General features: G+C 32.6%; 2 protein-coding genes across 2 annotated transcripts; both read right to left on the bottom strand.

Moving 5' to 3' along the window:
- Positions 1 to 3,124: 3,124 nt before the first annotated feature.
- Tsp_06110 (RNA polymerase Rpb1, domain 5 superfamily) lies at positions 3,125 to 10,614 on the bottom strand. The gene is given in 33 exon segments (XM_003380358.1): positions 3,125 to 3,255; positions 3,325 to 3,517; positions 3,584 to 3,698; positions 3,710 to 3,834; positions 3,875 to 4,042; positions 4,264 to 4,397; positions 4,464 to 4,581; positions 4,634 to 4,733; positions 4,834 to 5,123; positions 5,195 to 5,809; positions 5,884 to 6,048; positions 6,113 to 6,241; positions 6,346 to 6,546; positions 6,571 to 6,694; positions 6,775 to 6,986; positions 7,048 to 7,164; positions 7,232 to 7,378; positions 7,437 to 7,520; positions 7,603 to 7,711; positions 7,768 to 7,882; positions 7,940 to 8,078; positions 8,137 to 8,220; positions 8,279 to 8,408; positions 8,469 to 8,726; positions 8,803 to 9,050; positions 9,103 to 9,177; positions 9,271 to 9,340; positions 9,413 to 9,620; positions 9,684 to 9,783; positions 9,861 to 10,004; positions 10,144 to 10,271; positions 10,331 to 10,529; positions 10,603 to 10,614. 33 exon segments carry the CDS (start codon positions 10,612 to 10,614, stop codon positions 3,125 to 3,127), a joined length of 5,187 nt encoding a protein of 1,728 aa, XP_003380406.1.
- A 552-nt stretch (positions 10,615 to 11,166) lies between these two features.
- Positions 11,167 to 14,036, bottom strand: Tsp_06111 (dopamine receptor 3). Its single transcript, XM_003380357.1, has 4 exons — positions 13,740 to 14,036; positions 13,554 to 13,666; positions 11,546 to 12,765; positions 11,167 to 11,417 (listed from the first exon to the last, which is right to left on the bottom strand). The coding sequence occupies exons 1-4, from the start codon at positions 14,034 to 14,036 to the stop codon at positions 11,167 to 11,169; spliced, it is 1,881 nt and encodes a 626-aa protein (XP_003380405.1).
- Between the last annotated feature and the right edge of the window lie 11,807 nt (positions 14,037 to 25,843).

Here is a 25,843-nt window from a genome sequence, read left to right as displayed (position 1 = left end):
AATTTTGATAAAAGCTACTTCGAAATCGCAAAACAATCAAGGCTATAGCTGCTTTTTCAAGTCAAAAATTTAAATGTTGCAAAGTGATTTCAATTGATCAGAAAAATTTAAAGGTAATCATTACAAACCTGTTTGCACGTCGTACAAACGCGTATTTGCCGAGATATGCAAAAAAGTTGTACAATGATGCGATTTTAGTGGGGACGTCAGAGATGGAAACGAAACCTGCGCGCTTGATAATACATCCTATAATTGCATTTCATTAGCATTTATGCAGATATTTGAACAAATGCCCGCGAGCAAAAGTTTCTGATTCCAATAATATTTGTGCCTGAATTTCACTTTTGTAATACAGAAACCCTTTGAAATCTAAATTTCTATTTACGCAAATTAATTATTTAAATATTTTAAAGAAATAAGAATAATTCAAAATAAGACGTTTGATTTACAGTTTACAAGCAATGTTGGATAATTTTTCTCTATAAATGACACATCTGTTAACAAGCAATTTTGTCAAATATCTCATTAAATAATTAATTGTGTGCTATTGGTAGTTTTCATTTTTGATAATTGTACAATCCTGTTTCCATATATGAAGAAGCAATTCAATAAAATACATTCAATAGGAAACAAAATGAGCTGGATAGTTCATCCATAGAGGCTGTACAGAAGTATTGATACAGGTACACTGGATACACTGTTGGACAAAATGATGAATAATGGATTGGGCAGTGACAGGGTTCACCAATTATTCCGTAGTTTTCTCATGGATTCTCTAGTATGTTCACATTGCATCACACTGTTCACCCTCCATTGGTGATAAACAGGTTGTTTAATGTCAGTCATATATGAAGAGAACAGACGCTTAGTAATAAAACATCACTTGCTATCTAACTGAAGATGGTATTGAGGAAAAGAGCTCAACGCGCTTATTGACTGCTGCTCTAAGCACTGAAATTAACCATGAGGATGACATTTTTCAAATTGGTTCAGGGTCAAGTCCAAGAAATTTGAATAGCTAGTTTAGCGTATGTGAAATCACCGCATGTTTATTCCTAACGGCGGAATGACATCAATATAATCGATAATTTTACTAATTATAAAAGTTATTACATTTGTATTCAACCATCATGTAATATTGTACAATGTTGTGAAATTTACTTTTGAGTGTTGATTTGAACACCTGTTGCTCTTCACAAATGTAAATAAATGAAAATCAGATTAAATAAACATGTGAATTATTGCACCAAACTACTTCTACTAAGCTGTAAAGTTTTTGAGCTGTACTGCACTATGTATTTGGAAAAGCTTTGATGAAAAATAATCACCCAATCAATGAACAGAATTCAGTAGCTAATCAAATATTACTGGTTACCCGTCCAATTGCTGATCAAAGGGTAAAGGGTGAAAATGTAACTGGAAATGCAATAAGAGTGAACTGATACAACTGAATTCAGTGATTCAAACAACTCTATGCCTAAGTGATCAATGAAATAATTTCTGATGATCGAATAAATTTCAAAGTTGCTAATTTTAATTCAGAAATAGCATATCAAACAAAAGAAAGCATTAAGTTCCATAAATAAAAGAAATGAAAGTTTCAAAATGCTCATTGTTCACCGAGTCAAAATTGACAGGGCTTTCTTTGGTCATCGTAGTGACAAAAAGTAGTTTGATCATTCGAAGGTAAACATATGCGTAGTTTACTAAATTTAGAAGCCACTTAATACACAACTATCCGGCAGTTTTCGCTGAAACTCAACATGACACTATCATTCATCATTGTGAATATCTAACATTCAGAAAAAGTAGAAATTGTTGCGGCAAAGCATTTTCGACATTTTTCGCAAATCAGCAATGGTAAAAAAAATGCGGTATTACTTGAAATGGAAAGAAAAAAAATATACGGAATAAATAAATATGCAAGAAAAATAATTTTGTGAAGATTTACGGGAAAGGTTTAAAGATTTGAGCGAACGGAAGTTACTCTTCAAATAAAATTTGTTCCTGACTTCTCTTTATCGCCTACAGCATCATTAAACGTAGAAATTTTTTAAACGTAATTCCTTTGATTAGTCGCGCTTCATAAGTGATAATTAGTCAAACTGAGGAGATGGGAATAGAAATTTGATGCAATATTGCATTTATTCTTTTCACAAATGTCAAACTTTTAAACCAGTTGTTTTATCACATTTATCAAAAATAACCGATCAAAATATTATTCACAATTTATGAACTTATTATCCCACACATTATTAAAAATTTTAAGTAAATTTGAATTTACAAATATTATACAAATTCAATTATTAGAAATGCAGGGAATAATTCGCTGCACTTTCCAAGCAACAATCCATTATATTCACTGATGATTAAAGTGAATATCTCAAACGATTGGAAAAAATACCATGCATATGGACATTTAGTTGTGATAAATTCTTAATTTATTTACGTTTATTAGTATTTCATGCAATTGTTATCGCAAAATCCAACATTGAAAAACACATTTTCACATGCGGCATATAGCAACAGTTGAAAAGCAAAATAAAATTCAAAAAAGGACATGTTTGGTATCAGTAAGAAGCTCATTGAATAAAATACAAATGATGAACTACATGTTAGTAAATGAAATGATAATTTTTTGAACAAATATACGCATGCAAGGCGTACGTTAGGAGGACATTCAGGCATTAATCTTTGTTGAAGGAAGATAATCTTTGAAATCAATTTCAAGCTCTACTCCCCGCAAATATAATTTCAAAAAAGGACTATCAGTATTCTACTTGAGAGAAGACACGATGGCCCATCACGGAAACCAGGAATATGCAAAAAAAGAACTGTAATTTTGAAAATAATTTTAATGAATTTCTGTTATATACGAATTATGTTTCAGAAAAAGGTATGCTTAGAACATTTGGCTCTTTTGGAAAATGTAAATTGTGATAGAATAATAAGAATCTCTCTTCTGCTCAATCAGTTAGTTCATTGTAAATGAACACTTCACAAATGGCATGGCCACTTTCAAAACAGGAAAAAAATATAACATTTATAAAAATGAAATAAAAAAACAATTGATTATTAAAAAAGTAATAGTGCGCTTTTTTGTATTTGCTGCAGAAAACAATGCTTACTGCTCTACTTCAGCTTCCACATTTCTGTTCGGCAAAGGAGCCAATACGTCAAAAAAGCCAGTTCCAAATCGAGGCAATCGACCAACAACCAAATTTGCCGACGGCGTTTGCATCGTGTCCAACGTACCTGTAAATGTTCCAGCAGAATGTAAATTTTACACGGAAAATGTATTAAGGAAAAAGAGAAATCTGTTACGCCTCGTCAGTGCTTCTTTCATGTAATTGACAGTAGTTTCGAATGACATCTTCTGAAATGGGGATGTGGACGAGTTCATATAATTTCGGCTAAACGAATAATATTTCCCGGTGTGTGTCATATAATCGGACAACAGAGATAAATGCCTGTGGTCAACTTCAATACCATAACTTGCGAAAACGTTTTTAGTCTCCTGAAATAAAAATTCAAATTTTCACAATGCAACTTGTAATTTCCAATAATTTTCAACACTGAAAACGGACTCTGATAATCGATTGAGCCGCCGCCTCAATGCCATACATGCTAGCCATGGTGTGTATGTTGTTACAATAGATACGATCCACATTAAATATGTCCGGTCGTTCAGTAAACACCTGCAACATACAACACTGGCTTAAAAAATCCGATGAAAACTTCATCATCCAATACTTTGAGATTAATGCCTTCAGTAATTAAAAACAATTCTCCATTCTGCTCGGTCAACATGCAGCGTTTAATATCCCGAACAGACTGTACAACAAATTTAGAGCATTCTTCTTCAACTAAATACCGCATGTCGATCGCTCCATACTTGAATGGCACCTAATGAATGCAAAAAAAAAATACAGCAACAACCATCATCGTACATACTGCAAACCTTCACTGTCGCTTTACACCAGTGGTTTCGTTTGGAGTCGTATCTGTAATCAGTAATCAAGGAATCTTGTTCAACTACCATCTGAAATAAGATTAAAAAAAATAATTCATACTTGGCAAGTTCATCAATTAATATCGTTGTACAATCATCAATTGTTAACATAATCCAAATTGGTTTTTCAATCTATTTTTACACAAGTTGCACATTGCACATGCAATTAATAAAAACAACAACAACCAAATCGAACAAATGTAACAGAAATGAAATGCATGCTTGAAGCAAAAAATGCAATATACAATCACCTTGACTCGGTACTGATCCAATGGCAAGTGTTCATCATCATCGTCGTCTTTTCCTGGCCGTATTTCTTCACTGCTACTGTTCTGCTGTACAACTGATTCCCCTTCATTGCCAGTCGAATCGAACAAACAATTCTCTACATTGAAAAAAAAAGATAAAGAAAATATGTTGAACAGGGTATTCCAAAAGCAAAGAAACAAACCTCCACTGGTGAACATATTCAATTCAATCGCTTCTTCATCTTCGCCTAGATACTCGTTGTCATCTTTGTGCCGTTGTCGCTGTTGAGCTTCGACAGCATCCACGTCATTATCATCCTCCTAAGCATTTAATGCATGTATTTTTTTTTAAATTTCAATTCAAAATTTAAACCTCTTCTGAACTGTCTTGGTCATTTCCACCGGCAAATGTCAACCCATCTTCATTTTCATTGATTTCATTTTCATTTTCAATATGAAACATTTCCACTTCCCTGAAAATCAAAATGCAAACGACGTACGTTACCATATGTGCGACCCAGCAAATAGCAAAAAATACAAATAACAAAATAATTGTTCAATAATTTGGCACACCTGAATTTGTTGCCTGAATCAAACATTTTCTTAAGCGAGAAACAAAGACTTCGAAAAAAGCCTTGCTCAATTTTAGCCATTACCGTACGAGAGTCCAAGTGACGAACTGAATATGGCCGCTTGCGTCGTTTCGAAAGTTTCAACGTAATTTCATATTCGCGATACTTTGCCCTGTGAAAAAAGTTTGCATCTATCAATAATCTCGAATACCAACCAGTACGCAATGTGCAACAGTAGGAACAGTACCCATCAGTAGTTACAAATTCCATTTGATTCGCAAATTCGAGAACCTCAAAAACAGATATTGCAGAACAAGTGAAAAATGGAAATTTCAACTGCAATATACAGAACCCAATCTCACCTGATTCAATACAATACGATTCATTCGCCTCTGCACGTCTTCAGCCAACTCACGACTGACACCGTGTCGAAACTGAACTCGAGATGTGGGCGTGGATATGGTGGCCGAGCCGCTGATCAGAATTTCACGCAGCCTCGGAATGCCAAGGGTGACGTTCATCTCGCCACATCCGGCAAAGTGAAACGTATTCAACGTCATCTGAGTGGAAGGCTCTCCAATACTTTGTGCGGCCAACAAGCCGACAGTCTCGCCCGGCTCTACCAACGAACGCATGCCGCGCAATTTCATCAGCTTTTCAAACTTGTGCACCGATTCGTCAACTCTTGCCTGCCTTTGTTGAATAAAATTGTCCAACTGTTCCAAGAATTTATCCGAAAGAGCACCGATGCATGTCGTCGGTCTCAGCGTTGACATTACTGGATCCGGGCGCCATTTTACACTCTGTCTCAGCCACCGACGACGTTCTTCCACTGGATATTCAAACCAAGCCGCGACCAGCTGCTCTTTGTCGACGGTCGAACTGTCCTCGTCCACATTGGGCAGCAATGCCAACTGGGATTTATGCATCGATTCAACTTCTGGACATTTTCCATATTTTTCTTTCCATCGCTTGATCTGCCATGTCAACAACAAAAAATAATCGATGAATAATGAAATATTAATTAAAAAAAAAAACAAAAAAGAAATACCTTTGAAAATCGTTTGGCCGCAATTAAATTATCCTCATTTTCAAAGTTTGGCAAATCTCCGCTAGTCTGTTCGAGAACGTCAATGTTAGCATGCAGAAAAGCCAAATGAGTGTCGTCGTAAAATTGCGATTTCGTCACGTCAAAACCATCCTCACCGTAATAAAACTTTACAATATATACATATATAAATATTAATACAAAGGAACATTTTCAACATCCGCAAACCAACTTGAATAATAGAGCCGTCTGCATCGCGAACTGTCAAATCGTAATTGGCAACGATTCCTTCCATATGTTTAATAATACAACGCTGCAAGTAACCGCTTCGACTAGTTTTAACCGCTGTATCAATCAAACCCTGAAAAAGTAGACAAATAAGTAAAAATTTATTGGATTTTAATAACAATTTAAATAAAAAAACAATAAAATTCAAAATTGAGCACAATTTGCTCGTTGCTGTACCTCTCGACCGGCTAGGCAATGAAAGAAAAATTCTTGCGGTCTAACACCGGACAGAAAACGTTGGCTAACAAAGCCGCCGGCACGTGGTTTCGTGTCGTAGCGTTGGAAGCACGGAAGTGTGCGGCCAGACATTCCCACTTTCACACGCTGGCCTTCCAAATCCACCTGACCCAACATGCAAGACATTTGGAAAAAATTCACCTTCAATGAAATCAAGAAATATACACGCATTGTATTGTAGGAAGAAATATATTCTTTGCTTACGGATGTTCCTTTAGCGCCAGTTTCGATCATTAAAGATAAACCATTGTCAGGAAATGCTTTCAACAGTCCATTTGGAAAGCAGACTCTGAAATAGCACATTTTAATATAATTTTTTGATCAAATTTAATAAATAGCGTTTTGCTTTGCAAAACAACGCCTATGAACTTGTTCGCCTGGTCGTTGAATTTGTCAGTAGCTTGTCGAAAACACTGCTCTACCCGCAAGAGGGATTCTTTTTCATTTTTGAAATGCATCTTTTCCAAAATTAGTTTCACTTCATCGTCTTCAATTCCAACATCCAATGCCAAAGCCTCTCGCACTGCCTCTGAGCCACAACAATCAACCGTTGACAAAAGTTTTCTTCGCTTTGAGTCTGCCTGAAAATTTTTGTCATTATAAATTAACAGTTTGAAAAATATAAAATGAATAAAAGCACACTTTTCTGGTCAGCATAATATCTTCTACACCCAATGTGAAGCCCCTCATCTGCAAATATGTGGTGAACAGTCTGGAAAAGCAAGACAACAACTTTGCCGCTACCGCCGGTCCATAAAGCTTGAAATCAAAAAAAAAATTCAATTAAAATGTCGACAATTGTCATTTTTGCATTAATTTTTCAAACCTCAAAAATACAGTGCACCAGACCGTAGGGAGAGGCGCCCATTTGCGCTTTATCCAACACACCGCAAAGCAATTCACCAGAGCAGATTACAACATTGCTTTCGCTTAATTCAAAAATTGGATTCCGTTTACCAGGAACTGTCCAATTCTGCACAAATTGCAAAATCGTTTTCAGATTTTATATAACAAAAAATAAATTCATCCACCTTTATTGATGTCTTGGCTTTAGTAACCAAATTAATCGGAGGTAAATGAGATGGAATAACGTTCAGCAAAATAGTTGTAACTACCTAAAATATTGTCCTTTTCCATTTTTATTTGATTAATCTAATTTAAATTAATCACACAAAATTATGAACAACAATCCTGTACCTGCTTCCCAGTCCATCGCCGAACGGGTTTGAAAATAGTTGGAGGTACTTGACGCCAGGGATGTTCAACCGATGGAAATGCGCTCAACAGCAAGTAATTAAAATCTTCCCTTAAAAACTTCCTTTTTACAACATATATATTATATATATAATAAGAAATGCATACTTAGTTAGAAATTTATCCCTCATCGTCAACATAAAGCCGGATACAACATGATCCTGAATGAGGCCAGCAATTGGCTTGCCATCCTTTGGAACCAAAAACTGTCTAGCCACGTCAGCTATTCAAAAGAAAATAAATAATGCATTTTTTTAAAACATAAAATGTATAAAGAAACCAATTTCTGAGCATTCAGCACGAGCAATTTCGTTTTGAGGAAAGTGGGCATTCATCTCATCGCCGTCAAAATCTGCATTGTACGTTTTACAGGTAGCATAATTCAACCGCAGAGTTCGTTGGTTCTTCAATACCTTCACCTGACAATTTAGAAAATAATTTCAATTATTGCAATGAAAAATGAACAACATATTTTACTTTGTGCGCCATTATGCTGGGCTTGTGCAAAGTTGGTTGTCGATTGAGAAGAACGAAATCATTTTCTTTTAAATGACGACACACCTACAAGAAGCATATTAAAATAAAGTAAGAATTTTTTTCAATAAAAACGAACATTCACCTTTTTAGGATAAGCAATGCCAAAACGTTGGCTAGTCTGCAACAGTCGCTTCGCCATTCCAGATCTTTCGATTTCTTTTCCAGCATTCAAATAAATCTTCATTCCACGTTCATCTATGATAAAATTCGCCCTAAACAGAGCAATTTCCAAAACGTGAAAATACAAAAATAAAATAAAATTTTCAATTTACCCCGGGTGCACATCAGGACCGTGTAAAACTGCTTCAGACATGGCAGTTGCATTGGCGGAAAATACAGCTTCAGGAAAAGAGAGCCTTTTCGCAAAAACTTCCGGAATACCAACGCCATCGACGCTCATGTAAGGATCCGGTGCAATTACAGAACGAGCGGCAAAATTTACCCGCTTACCCATCATATGCTTCCTGAAGAGGCCTTCTTTCTTCTCCAACACTTGACGCAATCCTTTGGCATTAAGCTGCACTGTCAAGCTGATTAAAAAAACAATAAGAAAATCAACAAGCATTAATAAAGGCAAACAGCAACAGATATTGAACGCAAAACTACCCAGACGCTATTCGGCTTGTTTCACTGTTGTCATACAATTCATTCACATGACTCTGCATGGTCAAGCAGAGTGTTTGAATCTGCTCTTCGCTGTCTTGTACAGCATCACCAGATTCACCGCCTTCAGTTTGCCATTTGTCAGCAGTAGCTTTCTGCATAAAACGCTTGATTGATAGGCAATCTTCAATTATATTTCGATAAATCTGTGATATTGGATTGTCACATTTACGACCAGCCAATTCAACAATCTGAAACCGAATACTTCAATCTGTGTTCATATGCATATGTCAAATTTATTACCGGTCGAAATTTTGGAGGCATAACTAACAAATGTGTGAGAAACAGAAGATCAGTTGGTATAAATCCATCCGCGTACTGTATATTTTTTCTTGGTTTGAACATGGGAAAAACTGATGAGAGAATATTTTCTCCACCATTTTTCCACACCATTTGAAGATGACTACAAACTTCAGCCGCCGATACGTAACGCTGATTTCTATGCGCATATTTATTATTGTTCTTCAATGAATCGTTACTTCTAAAACAGATTTAAAATAATAATAATAATAATAATAATAATAATATTTAACAATCCATCCAAATGCTGTACTTGTTTTTCAATATTCCTTTTTTAGAAGGCAAAGTTAAAATTACAGCCCGTTTGCCAATATTACGTATACCAGTCACTTGGGATGTACAAGATGGACATTGTTTTATTCGACGATAAAGAAAATTCGTGCAGAATTCGGATATCAATTCTCGACGAACTTGCGATACATTTTTAGTAATTTCCAAATTTCCCTTTGAATTTGTTTTACCTGAATGTGAAAACAAACAATCATAATCAAACGGAATTAAGAAAATTCCATTTTCAACATTACGATTCTTCTTCAATTCTTCCAATCGCTCTTTCAGCATATTTTTTTTCACTGAATTTTCAGAATTGTTCAAATTTTGCAAATTTGGACTGTCAGAAACGCACTATATAGTACAAACTTATTTTTATAAAACGATAAAAACGAAATAAAAAAAATCCCGTTCACCAATTCTGAAAAAACTTCTGTACTGATGTCGGCAATTTCTGAAGCGAGCGCCAAATTGCCTTCATCAAGAGCTTCCATTTGAGCAAAAAAAATCTTTAGCGCAACTTCATTATCAGCCACAAACAAACGATGACAAACAAAACATGTTCCCCGAATAAGCTAAAAGCAATCACATGTAAGATGCGTGATGCATTCATTCTTCAATTATTAATAAAATTTACAAGTATATATGATATATAAAAAATGCAGACTTAATTTTAACAAATATTCACAAAGAAGGTAATTCTTTAATGAATACCTGATATGTTATGTCAAATAATAACGGGTTGAACATTGGCAAAGGAAGCCTTATATGACCATAATGACCAGGACATTGTGCACCAGTAAACGAGCATGTTGCACAATATTCCATATAATCAACAGGCCCTTAAATATAAAATTTTAAAAAGAAAAAAAAGAAAAAAACAATAGCCAAATTGAGTAACCAAATGCAGGATCGCATAATCCACCAGCAATCGGATGATACAATGCATCGAATGCATTTGGTACAGTGATTTCTTTCACGCTAATTTCAAGCACTTCTTCGGGTGTTAAAATGTCAAATCCGGCGGAATTTAGTGTATTGCAGTCAGCTTGACACTTCAATTTCTGACTTAACATTGTGTCACCATAAAACTGTTGTACCTATATAATACTGAATATTATGAATATTTATGTATATGCTGCAATGTTCGTAAATTTACATAATGCTAAATACCATTATAAACATTTGATTTTACATAAAAAAATTTTACAAATTCAGTAAATAAATAAACAAAGAATAACAATAATGCAATCAAAAGAAATTGTACATAGACAGTACATTATTGATCATAAGGTTCCTGCTATTTACGGTAATTTGACAGTAAGTAATTTGAGAATAAATAATAAAAATATGTAAAGCATTATTAATGAAAAATGAATTGTTTTATTATAAAATAATTATAAAAATAAGCGATATAATATATTAGAATTCAGAAATTTTTTTTGGAAAAATTATAGTCAAAAGCTTTTTATAGAAACATTTTTTTAATATAAATTAATTAAATATTTTTCGTTTTGTTTCCATTTTTAATTAAAACGAATTTTTCAAAAAGTATATGTTCTACGGAACATGTAGTTTTTGTCAAAGTACTGGCCCCTTAAACTTATTTCTGTACCACAAAGAACAAATGAACTGTTTGGCAAAATTAGAAACATAAATGTGAACAAATGAAAAGTAGCAAATTTTATTCATTCATAATCGAATTAATAAGCTTAACAAGTAACAACCCGCCGCGTTTCAATAGAGTCGCCTTTTCTGTTTCAAGGTTCTTGTCCGATTGAGAAAGAGCAAAGCTTTGAAAGCTTTGCGAAATTCAATATTGAACAACGTGTAAATGATGGGATTCATGAAAGAATTCATATATCCCAGCCATGTGGTCAGAAAAAATGGCATGAAGCCAACTTGACATTGAGCATTTTCCAATTTGATGCATATTGCGTTCAACATATTCAGAGTGAAAAATGGCAGCCAGCAGGCGAGAAATATGCCTGAAATATAGTTTATTATTTATCTGTTGAATAGTATAACATATATATGTATGGCTAATGTTGAATGGGTATTTAAATTGTTTTAATGTCAAATGAATATAAAATGATATACAAATGGATAATATTACCTAACACAATGGAAAGTGTTTTTGTTGCTTTTTTTTCGTTGCGTTCTGCTTTGGACAATTTCATCGTCACCCGGCGTATCAAGTAATTGTCCAACTTGGTTTGGTCATCGGGATGTTGATTGGGCATTTGGGCAGTTGTTGAATTAGCTTTATCTCGGCTCAATTCTGCACGTCGCATTTCTGCTCGTATTATTTCTTTCGCTATGGCTTGTTTGTCTAATTCATCAATTTTATTTGGCACATTGCATCGGATATCACTGTGCGACCAACGGAAATTCAAACGAAAATTGTTCGTCTGTTGTTGTGAACGTTTTGGAAAGCAGTACTGTTTCAAACATGGGGCCCTGTTGTTTGGTGGTAAATGGTCAATTTCCACTGAACATGTAGTGTTGCGCCGTTTTGCTTGTTGAGCTGTTTCGTTGTTGACCAACAGGGATGTTTGCATTTTCGGCTCGCAGACGTCCGCTTGTAACAGTTTCAGATTTGGGGAGGTAGGGGCGGATGTGAATAAGGTTGTCGTTTCAGACGAGGAGCCCACTTCCATTGTTGTTGATTCGAAATCGGTCGGCTTGCTTGAGCAACTTTCTGTAGATTTTGCATCACAGGTGATTTGCAGTGCCGCTTTTCCTGAAGGAGGAGAGCCGGACGACTGGGGATCCACTGTTACAACTGAATCGCCGGACATTGCAAACGAATATTCGGCCAAACTGTCTTCAGGTAGATGATCAGTGCGTCGTTTCAACAATTCCAGACTGTTGGGCGAAAATCTGAGCGAATTATTATTAGTAGCAGTATTATTATTATTAGTTCCAGCATCATTTTGTCCATTCTTTTCAACGAACGCAAGCTGAAGTCGCTTTTTCATGGAAATGAACCTCTGCTCGCGAACACAATCTTGCCTTTGCAACGCTTGCCTAACTCCTCTTCGCCTACGCTGAGCTAATTTCGATTGACGTCTTATTTGCAAATAAGTGCAAGCAAAAAAATACAACATAACTATCATTGGTATCCAAAAGGAAATTATTGACGAATAAATGATAAAATCTGCATTGTAAAACCGGCATTCTTTCTCTTCACGATATTCAACGTTGTTCAATCCCAAAACCAGAGGGCATGCAATCAGCGCTGACACTGCCCATACGCTAATATTTATTGTCACCACATATTTGACATTTTTTGGATTTGTTACATAACGAATCGGATGATTGGCTGCTATATACCTAAATAAATAAATCTGTATTACAGTAATAAGCAAATTATTAATGATGTACAAGTTTTAATTTAAATCTTTTCGAAATTTTTTTCCGTCTAGTATAAACGAAAGTCGGATGATTTGTCGTATTGATTTGTTTGACATTTTCAAAATTCTCCCAAAGATATAAATACTTTCAGCTGTTCGCATGAAAGTTTATAAGTTGAAATTGTGTAAGAAGAGATGAAAAATTGAAAATATTCAACAGTTTTTTTTTCTGAAAGCACTATTTATTTCAATCATTTTGGTGAAATTAATCAGAGAAAAAAGCGTTTAATAAGTACTTGTTTTGAAATATATTTTTTTTCAAATTTTAAAATAATTTTCATAATTTTACTTTTTATTAATATTTCTTTTTATTCAGTTGGCTGTTATATTCAATGAATTGTCCGAAATATAATTCGAATTCTGCAGAATTGTTTGTGTTAAATTTAAAAAAGAAATCTAAATGAAAACGTCTTGTTTTAAACAAAAGAACAATTACATGGATCATTTTCAAGTGTAAACGTAATCCATTTATTTGAATAATAACCGCATAATATATAACTAATGATGGGCATTTAATAAAACGTGGTAATAATTAATAATAGTTATTGATCGACTTTTTTGGCATCAAATTTATTTTCAACTTGGAGAAATCATCTACTACCGTGGTTGAAGTGCGTTTGCGTAAATCTTTAACAGAAAATTGAAATTAATATTCGTTTCCTATTCTCTTGTACAGTAAATAAGTAGAAATAAGTGAACAATTCTTACCTGTCGAAACCTATGACGGTGAGCAAAATAATTGATGCAGTGCTGCATACTACATCAGCTGCACAGTATAAATCGCACAACAACGCTCCAAGTTCCCATTTGCGATTATTGAACTTAAAATGATAGTAAAGTTAGTGTAAAGGAGGAAAAATGGGAATTAAATTTTTTGCCCGCAGCATAATTTACTTCAACATATACGGCGAACGGCATTACCAAAACGGCAACCATCAGGTCGGCAATAGCAAGACCAAAGATGAAGTAATTGATTGGGCACTGTAAATTGCGAAAACGGCAAACACTGGCAATGACTAGCACGTTTCCAAAGATGGTCAGTGACGGTATGATGAGCAAAGCGAGTGCGTAGAAGTGCAATTGATGGGGCTGTGGTTCGCCGACCACGGCGGTTGTGGTCGACGCAACTGAATAATTGTTGCTGTCCAACGTTGCTCTGGTCAGTCGGATCAAAGTGGACGTGTGGCTCATCACGGAGCAGAGCGACGCAGCCAATATCCATCCAAATCGGTCCAGGATGTTCAGTTGTCAACAATCGATCTGTAGTCCTCAGACTGAGCAAACGGTGATTGCTGACATTAGTTTAAACTTTGTGATGCATTTTTTGTTTCTTGCCCTCAATTGGTTGGTAGTTGCTTGTCTTGTCTTGTCTTGTCGTTCAATTTTATTCTTCGCAAGGGGCGATTGATAATCACTTTTGCAATGCTAGCCAAGCTTTTTGTCGAAATTCAATTTTCCCACTGAAAACAATCAACACTCGCCGGGCCATGAAAACACCGAAAAGCCAATCTGATGACCGACGCTTTGCCTTCGAATGAACAGTGCTAATCCAATCCAGTCATGTAGAAACTTTCCATGCGCACATGCACACAGTTGAAATATTTAAAACTGAAATTAAAAATCATGTACAACTACATTTATGAAAATATATGATCTATTTGCACAATTTCATATCACATTCATGCAAACTGAACTATGATCAAACGGTTTGTTGTTGTTCTTGTTGCTGCTGCTGTTGTTGATTCGCTGTTTAATTTCTATTGACGGCTGTGATTCATTGCAATGCAGCGCAATGTTAAAGTTTTAATTAATTCATTAATTGAAGTATCAGTTGAATATGTTTGGAGAAGATTTGTAAAATCAAAACTGCCTCCTAATTTTCTACTGTTCTGCCGAAATTTGCGACATTCCAATCGGAACACTGGCTCCTTGAAGCCCGATGCATTTGGAAATGCAATTGGCCAGCTTCTCTGATTGCTTCAATCTCAATCGATTCCAATTAAACACAGATTGTTCAATTAATGACCAATAGATAAATGAACAATGGACAATGTTGGTGTAAAATTTTCTGTGAATATTTTATTTATTTCATCAATTTGGTTTATTGTATTTTATTTTTTCTTTTTTGTCCATCTCTCTTGGGTTTAATTTTCGTTTTTCTAAATACTTTATCATATTAATTAAAAGTTAATAATGCAAAATAATACCAATATTTGACTTGCTTCTGATGCAAACTTGCAAATTTTCCTCTTTGTCTTTTGGGAAATTATTATTATTTTAGTGCTTTATTGTAAAAAATACCCTTTGATGCCTTCATCGTTGTTAATAATTGGGAATTAACAAACTAAAAATGTGCAGTTAATTGTGTTCATTAATTATTGAAATAAATAATAAAAGTATTTATGACAACCCAGCAGATGGAAAATATTTACAATGTTAGTTAATGGATGTTTATTTGCTTGTTTATTTGTTTGACTGATTGGTTGATCATTGGAATCTTTTTGCTATGAGAACAATAATATGTAAGTTGAGAAATGAAAAGCTTTTTTTAATTTCGGTGGATGAGAATAAAGAAAAAAAAAGATTTTTTCTTTTTCAAATTCAATGTCTAACATTGTCTATATAATTAATTTTCTTTTTGATTTGTCTCTGTTCATGTTCACTTTTCTGCACAAGGGTTAAAATGCGAAAGGGATATGCTGTTGTTTATTCAATAAGAAGCAGTTGTTATTAGCAAAAATGGAAATTTATAATTTACACCACGTTGAAGTGTTTTACAATAAATTTCACCGAGATGAAGTGCAATTCGAGAAAAAAAATATACTGCTGAAAAAGCAGCAATTTGTTCCCTTTTTGTCTTTACCTGCCTGTATGTAAATTCCTATGTATGCAGTTGAATAGTGGAAAAATGGTAAATTCTACAAATTCAATAATAGAATGAAGAAGAAATTTAAAAAATATAAAACTGCCGGCTTTTAAAGAGAAAATTCCGACTGCATTGCACAGAGCTTTATTCTGTGGACGTGGATGTTCTTGTGATGCGTGAATGACATCCTGAGTGTGGGATAATATCGACCGATCTTCCACAGCCGACCAGTGGTTATTATTGACCGTTCAGTCGATCGTTGGTTGCTATTTTGGCTGATGATAATCGTGATGAATAAATAAGAATTATCTTTCGGTATGCTCTAGGTTGTTGAAAGAGGAGGCTGAAGTCGTTTGCAGCCTCGAGCTTCGCATACAGCCGTGCAGAAATCAGAAATTCCAAGCTAAGGCTACGCCTGAATGGGACGTATTAGCATGAAAGCGTGTTGTTTACAGTGGACGTGTTGTGTTGGCGCGTGTGTCTTAATGATTCTTTTTAAAAGCGGATCATCAGTCGGATCGGCACGGTTTGTTTGAGAAATTGTTCGTCCACGCTTTTACGAACAGCAATTCACATCTCACTTGAAGCACTTCCACTTCGTTCGGCTTATTTGAGAAATTAATTGCGTTGTGCTACCAACCATCCAAGACGCATGCTTGATTTCACAAAGCAAAGAATTAAGCGCAGGGTCCGCGTGGAAATCTGCACACAAGCGATTATATTCGTCATTGGGCTGGTTTACAATTAACGCGGCAATGGTTAGAAATCATCTTTTGTACTACTAACTATATCCTATTGGGTTGATTGTAAAGATTTTATACAGTAGACTAGTTCAAGCAGATGCCGAGAATGTACTACTACTACTACATCCAGATAGATCGATATGCAGGTTCAACGCGTAAACAGTGTTCAATCAATTCAAAATTTAAAATAAATTTTAAACAATTCTCAAAATTTACAAATTTACAACAAAAAAAATGTGAAAAAGTTCCTGGCTTTTCTTCCCCCTGTAATAAGAAATTCCACTTGCTTCAACACGTTATAATATAATGGGAGAGAATTGGAAAGTTTTTCTTAGTTTTTTTTATTTTGTATTTTCTCATAATTATAAAAATTTGAGATATCTGACTGTGTTTGTATTTCACAGTATTTTCAATGTAACAAAAAATACAGATAGAGTTAATTTTTATAAAATTATGAAAATGTCTTACGCAGTATATAATATGCAGTTGTTATTATTGGTTTCTGAAGCAGATGTTTGCTGTGAAATGAGCAATGTCCAAGTAGACTAGTAAATATCTAATAAAATGCGTGAATCTGTTGAAGTTGTAACAACAAATTCAGTGAGTGGGTGGAGTGAGTGTGATTGAGTGAGTGAACAGTGTTGCTTAATTTAACCCATGGCATAGTTTTGTCGTTGTTATAGAAGAACGAAAAAGTGTTATGAAAATTGAATCGAAAGCAATGATTATGAAATTATCTAATATTAATTATTAAAGCCAGTCTTCGTTCATCAACATTTTTCGGCAAGCAATACTCATTCGTGTTCATTAATGAAAAAAAAATTTTCTTTTAATAAATTATTCAGCATTAAAAATGCTATTGGGTTAGAAAATAAAATTATCATTCTTCGATAAATTTCAAGTAAACTTCCATTTGATTGCTCATGTAGAAATGGATGAAAACAAGTGATTAATTTACTACGGAGAATATTTGAATACAGAATAAAAATGAAATCCAACTGTACTGCATGAACAATTAATTGTTCAGTTATGTTGTTATTTTTCACTTTTTTCACGTTTTATACAATTTGAATCGCAATCAACTGTGAATAATTTGTAACAACTTAATTGGCTAGCTAGTAGATTGTATTTCATTTTATATGCAAAAAGAAAATTAACTATCAATTAACTGTAAACTTTGAATTGTAATATGAAACCTACAGTTAAGTTGTTACGTTGTAATGATCATATTATATAGTTTTATAAAATGAAAATGAAACTCATTCTTCAATCATCATGCTTGCTGAAAATGTATAATTTATTTAATAAAATTACATCTCAATTATCAAACAGCAGTCACGCAAAATTTATATATTAATTTTCATTAAATTGCTTTTATTATATATGTTTATATGTATGTATATGCATACTCTTTTGAATATTCTTATATACATGCCATTTAGTTAGTGAAATTCAGTTTTGCATGAGCGATTGATTTTTTTCACATATAAAGTGAAACTTGTATAATACCAGCGGCAAATGTATAATAATAATACTAATAATAATTGGAAAAAGCGAATACGTGCAACTTTGATCGCGGGGCATACAACATTAAAGAAAAGAAAAAAGCACAACAATGATACGTTATTGAAAAATCGATCGTACAGATTTCTTATTCCTTGTTTTGAACATTTTGTTTCTAATTAAAATTATTTTCTTACACTACGTAGAAAAATTCAAAATTCTAAAACTGTTTTTCTCAAATAGCTGAATGAAATACATATATACTTTGATATTGTGCTGTGAAATTTGTGCAGTTATACTGCATGTAGTTTTGTGAATAATGAGAAAAGGATAAGAAGATATTTGGTAAGAAAGTTGTAAAAAATTATAAACATAAATTTTTCATCTCTACAATAAATTTTTGATATTTTGTAAATTGTCCAACTGAAGGGTTGGATTGGATTAATAAAGAGAAAAGTGTACAATTTTCCGTTGAAAACTTTTATGATTCGGGTGATTATAATGGGCATTGAATCGGTTTAAATCAAGCATGATTTTAGTATCGGATCAATGACGCAACCATTTAGGCAAAAACATTGCTTTATTCAGTGATTGATCACAGACAGACTCGTAGTGGTTGGTATTTTTCCAGTTGAAAGATTGAATTTCAGCCAACTCCACTGTCCAAATTCAGTATACATTAGAAGAAAGATTCTAGTATTAATGGATTATATTATTGTTGTGGAACAGTGACAATTATGCTTTTCCATAAAGAATGCATGAGTAGTTCTGGTCATTGTATTTTTTCACAAAACTGTACTCAAGCAATAAACCGACCGATAGATTTTTTCTCTTTTTCAAAAAGAGAACTAAAAAAATTCAGGTGGTGGAAAATTTTTTTTCACGCAATAATAATTGGCTAATAATAACGGAAAAGCTCAACTGTCAACTTGAACAATTTCCATTTTATAGGCTGACAGATCAGTGCAGTCAGTATGTGCATTTGACGTGGTGATTTGCAGTGGAATGCAATTTGCAAATATGAGATGATCAAATTTCGTAAATCGTAATCAAACTTGCTTGCATGCTCGCTTGCTTTAGGGTCGGTCGATTTGCAGAAATTTTGCACCTGCTGCTATCATCACATTGGCATATTGTGTTGTTTTATTTGCAAATAAATCATTTTCACACAATAATAACAATACTAGCTTTTTCAAACTAACAATACTGCACATACAGCATTTGCGATGATAGATGGAAAGTATTAAATAATATAAAAAGTATTTTCTATTGGAATGGAAAGTTATTGAAAATTCATTTTTACGATAATACGAAATTTGCGTTGATTTACGTCAGTCGAATAATAATATTATACCTTGGGCGTAATGGCCTCAATTTGTACATATTTGAACAAATTGAATCCTAGATTTTTCGGCTCCACCAATGGTTCTTTTCTTTTATTACGTTCGATTTTAGAATTTCAAAATCAGATTGCAAAACTTGCAAGCTTGAAAAACTGCTCTTTTTCTCCAACCTGCCTAGATCTTTTCCTACAAACTTTACTTATTGATTTTATGAATACAGCTGAATGAATTTATCTTTTTTTTATTAACTTGTACAATCAGTACAATATTAACAAAAGCTAAAGTACGAATGAAATCACTGAAAATGGAAAATTTTTAATAAATTTTGATAACAAAATTATAGGAAATAATTTCTGATCGATAGTTAATTTCTTAATTGTTGTGCATCATCATTTTATTGTAATCAAACAAATTGTTTTCTCACCTCGCGACTTTGATATTAAATAAAATATGAAATCAATTTGATTACCAAATAAACTGATGCACGGAGGCAGAGTTGTTCTTAATTATTAGCAACAGATCATCAAATAAGCTAATCTAAGCTGAGAAAGAATGCACACAACAAACACCATTTTTGCTATTTCTATCATAAATCTCGTCAGTGCAAATCTATATACATATATATATAATAATTAATTTCCTAATGTACACTTGGTCGTTGTTTAATTTGAAATGGCACATTTGCAATTTTAAAAATCACTGGTATCACGTATTATATAATAATGAACTTGTTTGTTTGGATGAAAATTATTTGCCAACACCCCAATAAGATTGTTCCCTAAAAATCTTCCCTAAAAAGACTGCTAAGACTTCTAAGAATGAATAAAAATTATTTTTTTTTAAAAAGATTTTTCTTTACCAGTTTTAAACTTAATTTTACTTATTGAAATAAATCGTGCAAATCTGATGCTTTTCAACCATTCATTTATTCATCTGCTGTTGTTTATATAGAATTTGATTTAAATTATAAATAAATAAACCAAAGAGCTTTTCTTTTTCAAATAAGTTCTCTTGTAAAAATAGAAAACACTAAGTTGACCAGTGGAAATGTGTAATTTGAAAAAAAATTCAATTTAAATGAATCTGTATTGTTGAATTCAGCTTGTATATATGTGTGATGAATGGACGGATCATTTTTGAAACAATAACATTTTTGCATTTACTACTGACCAAATGTATTATTGCGTTATTGAATAGAAAAGTTGTAATAATAATAATATACTTTAAAAGATGAAAAACTTTTTGCTAAAATTGCACAGTTGGAGATTATTGTTCGGAAAGCATGTTGTTGTTTCTTTATATATATAGTAAGGAAGGTATAGTGAATTTGAATAATCATTTGATTGAAGAAAAATATTGCAAATATGTGCGAGTAAGTGAAAAGGGGTGGAGTTTTTATTATTGTTTACGGCTTGTTGATTTGAATAGCAAACAGCCGCACGTTTGCAGGCAAGTGCGAAGTTTCAAAATAAGAAACAGAATGAATAATAAATAATGATCCATCTCTTCATTGTTCCAATAGATGTATAATGAGAATTTATTGTTGCCAAGATTTGCATCTCCCATCATCGTCATCATTATCATCAGCAGCAGCACGTTTATTAAACGAAGAAGCAATTCATAATTTCTGGACGTGTAATAAAATTAAAAGAACATCACAATCCAGACAACGTAAACAAAAACTTGTGATTTCTCATCCTTGTTCGTTATACGGTTATTATTAATTATTATGACAATAATTCAAATTCCATTCATCCATTTCCAAATAGATTAATCTCGTTTGAAATAGCTGTTAATCGAAAAAAAAATACTTTTTCAACAATTTCACAAGTTCAAAAAAAAAATTCACAATTCTCTTCCCCGTTGGTTTGCGTATCGTTTTCTTTGCAATTGTTCGACCAAATTCAATTTACACTTGTCACTTGTGTTAAATTCAATTCAAATTTCCAATATGCATTTGAAGAAAAAAAAAAGATTAATATTTCACAAAAAGAACCGACAAATTGAAAATCTTCTTTTTCTTTCTTCTCACACAACTCTGCACAGAAATAATAATCCATTTATCCGTTTATTCTATTATGTGCCACTCCTTCGTTGGCTGTATCCAATTTGCTGGTCTGGTGGTAATAAAGTGTAGATATTGTGAAATTGAATTTGTCCACAGAATTGGGAAACACTTAATATATTGTACATTCACTTATTTATATATATATATAAATATATTTCTGCTGATGCATTATTGGATTGATGTCCGTCCGTGTTTGGAGAGGACAAAAGAATCCGTTTGTCAGTTTTAGATGATCAGTAGTAGTTAAGCGGATGATTAGAGATGGAAATTGTTTTGTTCAATTCCATTTGTTTCATTGTCAGTGTGGAAAAAATGCATCTCACAAATTTCCTGCTTTCTTTGTTATATTTCTCATTTTTGTGGAAAATCTCTTGAAATTTCGCAAACGTCTGCTAATGAATAAAAAAAAACCCCAAAGGCCCTTTGTATTGTTGTCACGATTATTAACATCATTATTATTATTACTGTAATGAGTAAGTAATTTGTAATGTTGTATATTTTTCCATTTCCGTTCATTTCTCAGCGGAATAGCTCGATAAGATGAAACAGCGGGATACAGCTTGCTTGTAAAGTTGAAGCTGAACGAACAGTGGTGAATGATGAATTGAATAATAGTTGCGTTGTAGTTTAACTCAGGTAGTAATGCTCAGCTTGTTGCCAGCACTACCAAACAGCATCCTCGAATCGAGCATGGAATTGAATCGAAATGAATCGAATCGAATCGTCAGTACAAATCGATCAATTGCATGCCAAACACCACAACGGCAGTGAAATGGACAGAAATTATACAATTGGATCACACAACGTCGAAATTTGCGATTTTTTCTTTTTGTCATTATGCATAAATTTCAACGTAAACATAAATCACAGGAGAAGAGAGAAACTGCAACTTGAAGCATTCAAATTTAATAACAAAAATTCATAATTGTTTGCACTTTTTTTCATTTATAATTTCCATAATATTTCCATATATATATATATATTTCTAATGGATTATTCGTTCGAAGATGAAAATAATTGAATTGCTAAATTCTGCTAAAATTCTCACTCGGGCCCTTTCAAAATACCATGCATTGATGATATATAATTTGATATCATTTCGTGGCAAAAGAACGAATTGTTTGTTTTAATTTCAAACGGAGTACGCTATTGAATTTCAGAAAAAAAATGTTTTTCATTTATCAACAAAAATTGAAGGAAATTATGCCCACTGATTGTTAAAATTGATACTTATTTCCTGGATGACGCCAATTGTAGGTAAAGCAATTATGAATAATTACTTGTGATTATTTTGCTCTCAACTTTTCACTCATTTACATCATATTTTTTGTAACAAGCAGTCTGTTGTCTATTTTCTTATATTTTCTGTTTTATATTTTACATTCTTCAATTATAGATTTGGTTTCATTTTCAAACTGTACCTAATTTTTCCACTTAACAAACATAATCAGCGTGAAACAAATGAACTACAACGCATAATGACGACGCTCCTGAGCAACAGTATCCAATAGTGTATTTTGTCTATTGATTATTGATTGATGAAAAAATGGACAATAAAACGTGAAAACTTTCAGAAACTTTCTTTCCACTTTTTCAATTGAAAAAATCTAACAAGACGAAACTGTTCAATGGAATTGTAATCTAATTCATTTGAAATGTTATCGAAACGGTTCACCAAAATATTCACCGAGTGAAAAAATACTGTAGAACAAATTATGCAATGGAAAAATTGATAATTTGTTAAAAGTTTTTTTTTTAATTTAAATTTTATATTATTACTTTTCACCAGTTTTTTGATAATAAAAATTACTTGTTGTACAGAAAACTATAATACACGGAAAAAAAAACAACAACCACATCTCTACATGTATACTGTATGTTTGGCAGAAGAAGAAGAAGAAGAAGAAGAAGAATATTTGCAAGCAAGCAAAATTTGAATAAATTTGAAAAATAACACACGCAATAAAAATAAAATATAAAATATGCAAATCTTACCGACAAGCAATCAAACAAAATTGTTAGAGATGAGTGGTTGTAGTTGGTAGAGTTTTGGGCAGAAATGTAGAAGTTGAACGAACGATGAATATATTCGAATGAAAAGCAACGACGAATAAAATGTTCAATGCAAAAGATCATTTGCCGAGAGAAGCAGTGAATTTCTCGCTTTCGGTCTTTCACGTTGTTAGCCGTATGGTGGCAGAATGCGTCGTCCTGCGACGCTGCCTGAATTCACTGGACAGAAAATTATGCCATCGTCCCGCCCCTATTTGACCGCAGCGCAATGCAAATAAATATAAATTATTTCACTATTTTGTCTACAAATTTAGGTCAATATCCGTGCTCCTATTGGTCAATGATATTTTGATATTTGCATACTTTCTTAAATGTTCTTTTTCTTTTTTAATGTGAAATAATTTTATCACAATGCAATGATGATGTTTTCAAAATTATTCACTTGTATATATAAATTATTTTATTTTATTTTAATCAATCATTTCAGATCAAATTAGAAACATCAAAGCGGCTCTGTTGTCGAATGTTTCATATTTTGTAACTTCTTTTTCCAGTTTTTCAAAATTCTTTCTATGCATAATGCAATTTATGAATTCTTGAAATATTTATTTATTTATTAGAAGTGTCAATGAGAGAACATGGATCATCGAATTGACGAAATTATTTCAATTCTTCGAGCCGTATTGACACTGCTCAGACGAGTTTCAACAGTTGTTGTTATTTTCTTGTTCACTACATTTCGTTCACACTTCATGATAATGATAACTTTTGAGAAGGGGAATTAAAAAATAGATAATAATTGAACTTGAAAATTATTCATATCTTTTTATCATTTTTTTATTCTCCCGGATCATTCGTTATCATAAGAATTATTTCACACGTACATTCACGCCAAATAATGAACATCCATTCACGTTTCAATGATACTTGCATTAACGCAATTTATTATTATTTTTTTCATTCTGTTTTACAATTTCAAAAATAATTTATCAAAAATACATTTTTAAAAAATCACATATTCAAATGAACACTTTTTTCATTCATTTCAATGTTCACATGAAATTTTCTGCTTCATCGAACGTGCAAATATTAATAATAATAATGTATGATTTGAGATTGAAAAAGGAAACACCAGAGTTGATATTTTTTTTTACCAATCGTGAACTTTACGTGAAATGAAAATTTCTTTCAATCTGATTGCAATTGTATACTGAATTTTTGCAAAATAATTTCCATAAATTTTAATAAAAACTTTACAAATTAAAATTCTATTCATAAATTTAACGCGCAATTTGACCTTTTTCAAAATTCAAATTTTCATACAGCAATTCTTCTGCTACAGCCAGTTTACATTTACAACGTTGTTATTGTTTTTCGTTTGTAAAAATATCAAAGTTTGTAAATCAGATTGTAATTTCGTTGTATATTAAAAAGAAATCATGCATTTGATACAAATTTAAATTATATTCAATTCAAGTAGAAAAAACTGCATAATTATGTTTGCTGATGACGTCTGTACATCTTTTTCCTGTGTTTTGTTTCTGACTGTAACTGTGAATAATAGTGCGTGTAAATTTCCCTTTTTACTGTCAACGAACGGAACGAAATTTACAGTATTACAAATTTTCTCATGTTTTACTGTTATACAATATATCTTTTTTTGTTAAATAATCTGTAATCAAGTTGTTGTTGATTTCATCAGTTTATTTTCTAATATGCGAACAATATGTGAATAAAAACTGAATGTGAATATTTGTAATTGGAAAAATAGATAGCATAAAAATTGATTTATTCAATGTTGAAGCATCTGAAATTATGTTTAAATAAGTGGCGTAAATGAATTTATCATTGAAAAGTGCCAATTTCTTATCATCGAGATTTCATCATCTCTGCAAACATCGAAACTGACATTATAATAGCTTGACTCGGTAATCAACTCTCATATGATTGTTGATCTCGAAATTATTGACATTTTCATTTATTGGTGTAATTGTCTGTGAAATCTTGGCACAATCTATTTGTCACTTTTAATTTTTATAAATTTGATCTTTGACCAATTGACCAAATTGTTATCATGTGGTTAAAAGCTTGATCATTTTTTTTTGATGCTGAAATTATTTTTGAAATAAAAGTTCATTATAACTTTTATCTTTTATTTTCTTACGTCATTTTACGCAGGTAATTTATTTTGCATTACTACACAACAACAACAATAATAATAATAATAATAACGGAACGCAATAAGTCAGCAATGATCAACTTGTGAAGGTAATTTTTCTTTCAGTATAATCAAAACATCATTAATTCATGATCAATACTCAAATTGTGCATGTCATTTAAATTGCAGTTGAAATCTCTTAATTTATTGAATAATTAATTGAACTTAAAAGTAATACTGAATACATTTATTATGAAAAATTTGTTCTTTTTATATGATGATTTCACACACTTAATATCAAATG

Source organism: Trichinella spiralis, assembly GCF_000181795.1.
Source record: "Trichinella spiralis strain ISS 195 chromosome Unknown Scfld2, whole genome shotgun sequence".
NCBI classification, from domain to species: Eukaryota; Metazoa; Nematoda; class Enoplea; order Trichinellida; family Trichinellidae; genus Trichinella; species Trichinella spiralis.
Note: the sequence above shows the minus strand (reverse complement) of the source record. Positions and strands in the feature narration are given on the sequence as shown.